The following is a 9659-nucleotide window of genomic DNA, read 5'->3' as shown; positions in this document are numbered from 1 at the left end:
TTTGCTAGCAGTTCAGCCCAGGCCAGCCTAGATGAACCTGCCATCTCTGATTTATTTCACCCAGGCAATCCTTGCAGGTTGACTCTGGGAACTGGGTCCAACCCCCTTCCCTCTGAAGGCTGGTGAGGACTGAAGTGGGTGGTCAAAGCTAACACAACTTTCATTTCCCCCATGGGAATGCGCCACTATTATGTTAAGTTCACAGCACTGTGCAAGACACCTGCCGAAGCCTGTCCTTGTCCCTGCCTACTTACAGTCTGACAAACCACATGGGGAAAAGGTGCAGTGGGAAATGGAGAATGAGGATCAGCTTTGAACTTCAGAAACTCTCACCCAATTAGGGTTCCCAACCCTCCAGGATTGCCCTGAACTCTCTAGGGGCTTGTCTACACTACCCGCCGGATCAGTGGGCAGCAATCAATCCAGCAGGGATCATAGTATAGATGCAATAAATCAACAACTGTCGACTCCAGTACTCCACCACAATGAGCAGGGCCGCCCAGAGGATTCAGGGGGCCTGGGGTCTTCAGCAGAGGGCCCCCACTGCCGAATTGCCGCCGAAGCCCCGGCACTTCGGTGGCGGGTCCTGGGGTGGAAGGACTCCCCACTGCGGGTCTTCGGGGCACTTTGGTGGTCGGTCCCGGAGTGGAAGGACCCCCCCGCCGCCGAATTGCCGCCGAAGACCTGGAGTGGAAGAAGGTCCGGGGGCCTGGGCCCCGCGAGAGTTTTCCGGGGCCCCCGGAGCAAGTGAAGGACCCCGCTCCAGGGGCCCTGAAAAACTCTCGTGGGGGCCCCTGCGGGGCCCGAGGTCTGGGGCAAATTGCCCCACTTGCCCCCCCACCCCCCCGGCGGCCCTGACAATGAGAAGCGCAAACGGAGTCGACGGGAGAGCGCCAGCTGTTGACCTACCGCAGTGAAGACTCTACGGTAAGTGAATCTAAGTAAGTCAACTTCAGCTACGCTATTCATGTAGCTGAAGTTGCATATCTTAGATCGACCCCGCGCGGTAGTGTAGACAAGCCCTAGGAATTAAAGATTGATCTTTCATTAAAGACTGTCATGTGATGAAACCTCCAGGAATAGGTCCAACCAAAATTGACAACCCTATCACCCAATGGTCTTTAACCAACTGTGTAGGAGCATTGGTGCTGGAACTAGAGAAGTGGGGGGTGCTGGTGCACCCCCTGGCTTGAAGTGGTTTCTATCAAATACAGCAGCAGTTCTCAAATTGTGGGTCAGGACCCCAAAGTGGGTCACAGCCCCATTTTAATGGGGTCGCCAGGGCTGGCATTAGACTTGCTAGGGCCCCAGGGCCTAAGCCTGAGTTCCACCGCCAGAGGACAAAGCTCAAGGGCTTCAGCCCTGGGTGGTGGGGTTTAGGTTACAGGCGCCCTGCCTGGGGCTGAAACCCTTGGGCTTTCCCCCCCAAGTGCCTGGGGTGGTGGAGCTCAGGCAGGCTCAGGCTTCGGTCCCCTCTCCTGGGCTCGTGTAGTACTTGTTGTTGTGAGAAGGGGGTTGTGCTGCACTGAACTGGAGAACCCCTGAGCGGGTTTACAGTGGGGACGGGGCACCCCACTACACAAATTGTGCCAGCACCCCTATGTAGGGGGCTGCAGAGGTGAGTACAATAAAGCTCCTGGGGGGGGGGGAGCCTGCCCCACTTTCCCGCGCCCCACCCCCACAAGCAGCGCCGCAGAGGAAGAGGTGGGTTCCCCTCCGCTGGGGCTGACCCAAGCCCCTTTGCCATTGCGGCAGCTGCTCTCCGCCCTGCCGTACCGGGCAGGCTCTGCCCACGCGGGTGCCTCTCCCAGGGCCCCGAGCCCGCTCTCACGCCCGGCCGCGGCAGAGCTCCCCGGGAGCTGAGGGGGGCCGGGCAGGCCCCTGTGGGGGCGAGGGGACAAGAACCCGACGCAGGTGCCTGGGCGGGGGCAGCAAGCGGCCGCTCGCCCTGGGGACTCCCCCTAGCGGGCAGCGCGCTCCCCGCACGCACCCCGCGACAGCCCGGCCCGAGCCCCGCGGGAGAGGGCGATGGGCGGAGCGGGGGCCCTGCCCAGCCGGCTGCCGCAGACAGATCACTCGCCCGGCGCGCGGGCCGCCTGCACGGGAGGAGATGAAATTCCCCGGCTCTGTTCTCGTCTCCCTGCTCCTCTTCGTAGCCGAGACGGGCACCGCCCTGTACCTGAGCAGCACCTACCGCTCGGCGGGGGACCGCATCTGGCAGGCGCTGACCCTGCTCTTCGCCCTCCTGTCCTGCGTGCTGGTGCAGTTCAACCTGGTCTTTATCCACCGGGACCTGAGCCGGGACAGACCCCTGGTGCTGCTGCTGCACATCCTGCAGCTGGGACCCATTGTCAGGTGGGTGGCGGGCTGCTGGCTGGGTGGGGCGAGTCCTGCCCTCCCTATTTACTTTATTAAAAAGCATCACCGCGCCCTTCCAGCCCCCTCCACTGCTGGCTCTCCCGGGGGGCTGCCCAGAGCGGACGAGTGCGCGAGTCCATCGAGCGGAGCTATTCCTCTCGCGCTCTGGAGAGTGGATCTTATTTTCTGCATCTTTTTCTTTTTGAGTAGGGTAGCGAGCTCTCGGCGTTGTGCACAATACCCGCGTGTACAGCTGTGTGTACGTTTGCAAGGTACAGCACATATTGGTATGTGTTACATTTGCCTAGTCTTCAGATTTGTGTTTTAGATACAGCTGTGTTCCTGAGATGGAAACACAGTCGGCTTTCTGTATAAGACACACAGATACATTCTCTCTCTTTACACATCTCTGTTGTGTATATATAGATATGCGTATGTGTGCTGATAGGTACAGCCATGTTTAGCCACATGAACTAGATCTGTGCATGTTGTGTGTTTCTTTTCACAATCTACCCCTCTCCAAAACAGCCAAAACATTAGTCTGTTGTATTTCTATAGCTATTCTATCATAGGTGCTGGAACTGGAGTTGCAGGGGGAGTTCCATTATATACAGGGTTTACAGTTTGGTTCAGTGGTTCTCAGCACCTACCCACCCCCATCAAAATTGTTCCATCCTCCCTGTATTCTATTGGTATGAAGCTGACTGAGGCTTCTTTGTGCTTATGCACCTGCATTAATCAAAGTAACACTAATGCTGTACAATATGCTTTAATTTATATTTTTTCAGTCTCTCAGGAATGGTCATGTTGCTGCCCTGAAAGCAAACATAGGGAAAGGGTGTGGTATTTGCTAACCTTCAGAATCCACAATCTTAACACTTAGCACTGAAGAAAATAGGTTGTGAGGTCCCCCCACAGAGGATGGAAATAAAAAAGGAAGGCCAGGTGGCAAGCAAACAATTGTTTTCTCTCCTATACAGTGAGATCCTTACTGAGGCTATTTGTTTGGATGGAATCTAGAAGCTGTTTTCTGTTTGTACAGACAGGGTCCATTTCTCTAAAGTTGCTTGACTCTTTGTGAATGAGATAAGCAGTTTGATAGTTGTAGTGACTGGGTAAGTTATATCTTACTGCAAATTTCTGCATAGTAACATAGATCAAAATGACTTCACAGGAGCAAAGGGAAACTCCTAGAGTGGCTTAATTTAAATGTTTTATGGTAATGATTCCAGTCATATTGTAGTATTTATAATTCTCAAGGCTTTCACTTCTTCCAGAACATGTTCTGTTTGACAGGAGAGCCGAAAATTCCACTTGAGATATTGAGTTGAAAGTGCCCTTTGAAACAATATTAGAAAGAAGAATATTTAGATCATTTGATGTAAGCCCATAACAAAATATTTGCTGTTTTTCTTTTATTTGTGTGACTCTTTACAATGTTTTTATCTGTGTAATACATGTGCACATCATTTTTCAAAAATCAACAAAAAAGAAAGACAGAAAAAGAAAAAAATATTTCTGTATGGGGAATAGAAAGGGTTTCCTCAAAAAATTTAAAACTTGTTGAAAACTTTTCTGTAAATTTGGTTGATTTTTTTTTTGTTTACTTGTTGATTTGATTTGTATTTTAACGAGAAACTGTCAATTTAAACTTGGCCCAAAATTTAAATTTTCTTATGCTAGATTTTCTAAAACCTAAAACCAATAGAAATATTTCCACAATTAAAAAATTGTCAATGAAATCAAAGTGAAAATGACTATGAACAGAAACTAATCTGACTTCATCCATTTTCATTCCCTAAGCTAAGAGATATGCAAAACAAAAAAAAAGCTTAAACAGTGACATGTAAATCAAAATTTTAAAAATTCTTTGGGTGAAATCTTGACCCTATTGAAGTCAATGGGAATTTTGCTATTGACTTCAAAGGGGTAAGGATTCCTCCCCCGTCTTTTAATCATCTTTAAGTGTTTTAATAATATAGCTAAAGAAATGTTTGTTTACAACATGTGAGTCTTAAATTATATTATGTGGTATGCATTCTGTGATGTGTCATCAACACCAAAATGCAAGTAATTAGCATGGACCTATAGAAATATTGTCCTTTCCATGGAGGTTGCAGTGTTCATATACGTCATCATTGCTACACTTTGGAACTAGATCACCAGTTTAAAGACAATCTAGACATTTTGCAGCATGCTTTTATCATATATTTCATAATTTACATAGAACAAATTGATAACCTCTACATTCTCTAGAGTAGGGGTCGGCAACCTTTCAGAAGTGGTGTGCCGAGTCTTCATTTATTCATTCTAATTTAAGGTTTCACGTGCCAGTCATACATTTTAACGTTTTTAGAAGGTCTCTCTCTATAAGTCTATAGTATATAATTAAACTATTGTTGTATGTAAAGTAAACAAGGTTTTTAAAATGTTTAAGAAACTTCATTTAAAATTAAATTAAAATGCAGATTTTATCAGTTTAGTGCAGTGGTTTTTAACCAGGGGTGGCTCCAGGCACTAGCGCACCAAGCGCGTGCCTGGAGCGGCCTGCCAGTCGCCATGAGGGCAGCAATCCAGCTGCCTTCGGCAGCATGCCTGCAGGAGTTCTGCTGGTCCCGCGGCTTCGGCGGTGGGTATGCCGAAGGCGCGGGACTGCGGACCTCCCGCAGGCATGCCGCCAAATCCGCGTTACCAGTGAACCTCCCACAGGCATGCTGCTGAAGGCTGCCTCACTGCCGTGCTTGGGGCGGCAAAATACATAGAGCCGCCCCTGTTCTTAACCTGGGGTGCATGCACCCCCTGGGGGTGCAAGATGCCCTTTCTGGGGGTGCGAGACATGTGAGTTTTTTTAGAAGCTGGGGGCGGCTGCAGAGCACTGGGCCCAGGCCAGGAGCAGAGCCCTGGGCTGGCTTCCGGTACCCCAGGCCAGCAGCGGGCAGAGCAGGGCCAGAGGCGCCAGGCAGCTGGAACCCCAGACCCGCAGCGAGGTGAGCGGGGCCGGCGGCTGGTATCCTAGGCCAGCAGCAGGCTGAGCGGGGCCGATGGCCGGGACCCCGGCTGGCAAGGGGCCGGCAGCTGGAACCCCAGACCAGCAACGGGCTGAGCGGGGTGGGGACAGAACCCCAGACTGGCAGCGGGCTGAGCAGGGTGGCGGACAGAGCCCCAGACCTGCAGCAGCTCACCCATTGCCGGTCTGGGGTTCCGTCAGCTCCTGCCAGCTGGGGTCCCAGCCACCGGCCCCACGCAGCCTGCTGCCGGCCGGGGGTTCCAGCAAGGGGCCAGCGGCTGGAACTCCAGACTGTCAGCGGGCTGAGTGGGGCCGGTGGATAGAACCGCAGATCAGCAGCAGGCTGAGCCGCTCAGCCTGCTGCTGATCTGGAGTTCCGTCCGCCAGCTCCTGCTAGCTGGGGTCCCGGCCACTGGCCCCGCTCAGCCTGCTGCTGGCCAAGGGTTCCGTTTACCCAGGCAGGCAGCGGGCTGAGCGGGACCGGCGGCCGGAACCCCAGCTGGCAGCAGCATGCCAGTAAAAATCAGCTCGCATGCCACCTTTGGCACACGTGTCACAGGTTGCCAACCCCTGCTCTAGAGACATGGTATTTTCACTCATTATCAGGGATGAAAGTAACGCCAAAGACTTACCAGTACGGGGGCCAGTTCCAGTCCCCGGAAGGGGCGGGGCCTCGGGCAGAAGGGGCAGGGCTGGGGTAAGCATCCCCCAGCCAGCTCTTCCATGCTGCCTGGCCCGCGCCGTCTGGGGCTCCAGTGGTGATTTAAAGGGCTCAGGGTTCCGGCCACTACTGTGGCAGCTGGAGCCCCAGGCCTTTTAAATCACTGGCCCCAGGGCAGCTGCTCCTTTTGTGCCCCCTGTCGGGGGGGGGGGAAGGGGGAAAAGGGGCAACGACATTAAAGGGGCAGCAGCGCTTTAAACTCAGCTGGTATGGGCCGGTACCGGTGGACACTTTTTACCAGTACGCCGTACCGACCCGTACCAGCTAACTTTCACCCCTGCTCATTATTATTAACAAAAACAATAATATACTCATTTCATTTATGAAATTCCCTCTGTATCAACAGTACTAAGGACACTGTAAAACAGAATAAAAATAAAAGCTCAGTAAAACAACATTCTCTTTATGTTCAAAGAAATATAATTAATCAAGGAATCCAATAGAGAAAGTATGTGTGGGAGGAGAGGGATTAGAATAAGGAAGCTAATATGATAAATATGGTAATAAGTTCAAAGTGTTTTTCTGCCTTGCTTGCCCCAACCACACTTGCTCAAATCCTAGTTTTGTCCAGTGGAGCAAGGAACAGACCTCTTTAAGACTATTTGGAAGCGCTGATCTACTGTGTAAATGGTGAAGGGGTAGAGCAGCACCCTCTTCCTGAATACTAACTGCATCATTACACCCCCTAGTCTGCACAGTAGATTCTGTGTCCACCTCAGGAGCAGGTCACGCATAGACTTTAAGATCAGAAGGGATCATCATGATAATGTAGTCTGACCTCCTGCACATTGCAGGCCACAGAACCTCACCCACCCACCCCCTAGCCTCTGGCTGAGTTACTGAAGTCCTCAAATCATGGTTTAAAGACTTCAAGTTACAGAGAATTCACCATTTACACTAGTTGAAAGCTGCAAGTGACCCGTGCCCCATGCTGCAGAGGAAGGCGAACACCCCCAAGGGTCTCTGACAATCTGATCCAGGGGAAAGTTCCTTCCCAACCTGAAATATGATGATCAGTTAGACCCTGAGCATGTGGACAAGACCCACCAGCCAGACACCTGGGAAAGAATTATGTAGAGCAACTCACAGTCCTCCCCATCTAGAGTCCAATCACCATCTGTTGGAAATATTTACTGAGCGGCTACATGCTATTGTAGTCTGTCTCATTATACTATCCCCTCCATAAACTTATCAAGCTCAGTCTTGCACCCAGTTAGGTTTTTTGCCCCCACTGTTCCCCTTGGAAGGCTGTTCCAGAACTTCACTCCTCTGATGGTTAGAAACCTTTGTCTAATTTCAAGTTTCTTTGCATGGCAGAGTGATCTGCTGCCTTGTTTTAGAAGAGGTGTTTTTTCCAACTCTATCTCTAGGAATTTACAAACTGAATAATATAAATACTGTAAAAATTCAAGGGTCGAATTGGGATAGGAAAAAAAAAGTAGAGGTACTCTTCTAAGGGTTTGTCTCCACTTACTGTGGACCGATGCTGTGACGATCAATCTACTGGGGGTCAATTTAGTGGGTCTAGTAAAGACCCAATAAATCGACCACCGGTTGCTCTTCCGTTGACTCCAATACTCCCGTGGAATGAGAAGCATAAGGTAAGTTGACGGGAGAAACCTAGTGCGGTTTAGACACCGTAATAAGTCAACCTAAAGTATGTTGACTCCAGTTACATTATGCACGTAGCCGGAGTTGCATAACTTAGGTCGACTTAACCCCGTAGTGTAGACCTGCCCCAAGTTCTGCTCCAGGACCAAGCTGTGCCCATTTGAGAAGTCAAAATGAGACGCCACTCTCACTAGCTCACGCTGACGTACAGCATATGATAATGTGTGCTCTGCTGGGCACTTTAAGTTTGGCTCACTGGCTGACGCCCAGTTCACATTTTGAAGGTTTTCTTTGTAATCATAAAGGTTAGAGATTTACTTTCCTTTTATTTATTTATTTATTTATTTCCACATGAAAGCTCAGATGCTGGAGCACAAGATGGCAGCCACCTGGAAAAAATACTGGCTTGCCAAGCTACAATGTCTAGCCCTGTTTGGTTCCTGCAGATGACAGAATAAGTATATTTTATAAGCCTGCTTCTTGTATCATCCTCAGTACCACCTATATTAGCTAGACATTTGCTGTCACAAAATTAATTACAACAGGGACATCATATAGCTAGCAGCCTTCCTCTTCATGGAGAGAATGTTTGTGCTATGAAAGAGCATATCACTTACCTTTTGCCAATTTTAATTTTCCCCTCTGTAATAGGAATAGTTTCTCTATAAGCACTCAACGTGATTTGTAGAGTGATATTGCCAATATCACCCAGTGACCTGACTCCGGTCTTTGAGATATAGGCAAGTCTGAGAAAGGAGACATTTCAATGTAATTGGCTGGAACGAAGTGACTGCAAGACACTGTCTGGGATTTCTGTGGCTCTTCAGGTTGATGCCATGCTTTGTGAATGCAGTTATTCCTTTGAATGCTTGGAAAAGGTACTTACACTTAGGCCTGGTCTACACTACGGGTTTAGGTCGACTTTAGCAGCGTTAAACCGAATTAAGCCTGGACACGTCCACACAACGAGGCCCTTTCTTTCGACTTAAAGGGCCCTTTAAACCGGTTTCTTTACACCACCTCCGACGAGGGGATTAGCGATAAAACCGGCCTTTGCGGGTCGGAATTGGGGTAGTGTGGACGGAATTCGATGTTATTGGCCTCCGGGAGCTATCCCACAGTGCTTCATTGTGACCGCTCTGGACAGCGCTCTCAACTCAGATGCACTGACCAGGTAGACAGGAAAAGACCCGCGAAGGTTTGAATTTCATTTCCTGTTTGCCCAGCGTGGAGAGCACAGGTGACCACGCAGAGCTCATCAGCACAGGTAACCGTCATGGAGTCCTCCCAGGATCGCAAAAGAGCTCCAGCATGGACCGAACGGGAGGTACGAGATCTGCTCGCCATATGGGGAGATGAAGCAGTGATAGCTGAACTCCGTAGCAGTAAAAGAAATGGAAAAGTATTAGAAAAGATCTCCAAGGCCATGAAGGACCGAGGCCATAACAGGGACACACAGCAGTGCCGCGTGAAAATTAAGGAGCTAAGGCAAGCCTACCACAAAGCCAGAGAAGCAAACGGAAGGTCCGGGGCAGAGCCGCAAACTTGCCGCTACTACGCGGAGCTGCATGCGATCCTAGGGGGTGCAGCCACCACTACCCCAACCGTGTGCTATGACTCTCTCACTGGAGAAACACACAGGGAAGACGGTTCGGGGAACGAGGAAGATGACGATGGAGGTACTGTAGGTAGCTCACAGCAGCAAGGAAGCGGAGAAACCGGTTTCCCCAACAGCCAGGATATGTTTGTGACACTGGACCTGGAACCAGTAACCCCCGAACTCACCCAAGACCCTCAGGGCACACAGGAGACCTCTGGTGAGTGTAACTTTGTAAATATTTGTAAACATTACAAAAAAAAAGCAAGCAAGTCTGTTAACGTGTATGGGGATGGAGCGGAAATCCTCCAGGGACATCTCCAGAAAGCTCTCCTGGTTGAAATGGGGTGATTTTATTAAGGGGG

At 50.3% G+C, this 9659-nt stretch overlaps 1 protein-coding gene across 1 annotated transcript in view; it reads left to right on the top strand.

Moving 5' to 3' along the window:
- The first annotated feature begins 2062 nt into the window (after positions 1–2062).
- Positions 2063–9659, top strand: part of XK (X-linked Kx blood group) — a 25588-nt gene continuing 17991 nt past the window's right edge. The window contains exon 1 of the mRNA XM_034754576.1: positions 2063–2355. Coding sequence (XP_034610467.1) covers positions 2111–2355 — 245 coding nt within the window. The 5' untranslated portion in view covers positions 2063–2110. The remainder of the gene's footprint in view (positions 2356–9659) is intronic.

Source organism: Trachemys scripta, chromosome 1 (assembly GCF_013100865.1).
Source record: "Trachemys scripta elegans isolate TJP31775 chromosome 1, CAS_Tse_1.0, whole genome shotgun sequence".
Taxonomy (NCBI): Eukaryota; Metazoa; Chordata; order Testudines; family Emydidae; genus Trachemys; species Trachemys scripta.
The sequence above is the reverse complement of the archived record's forward strand: the minus strand, read 5'-3'. Positions and strand labels throughout refer to the sequence as shown.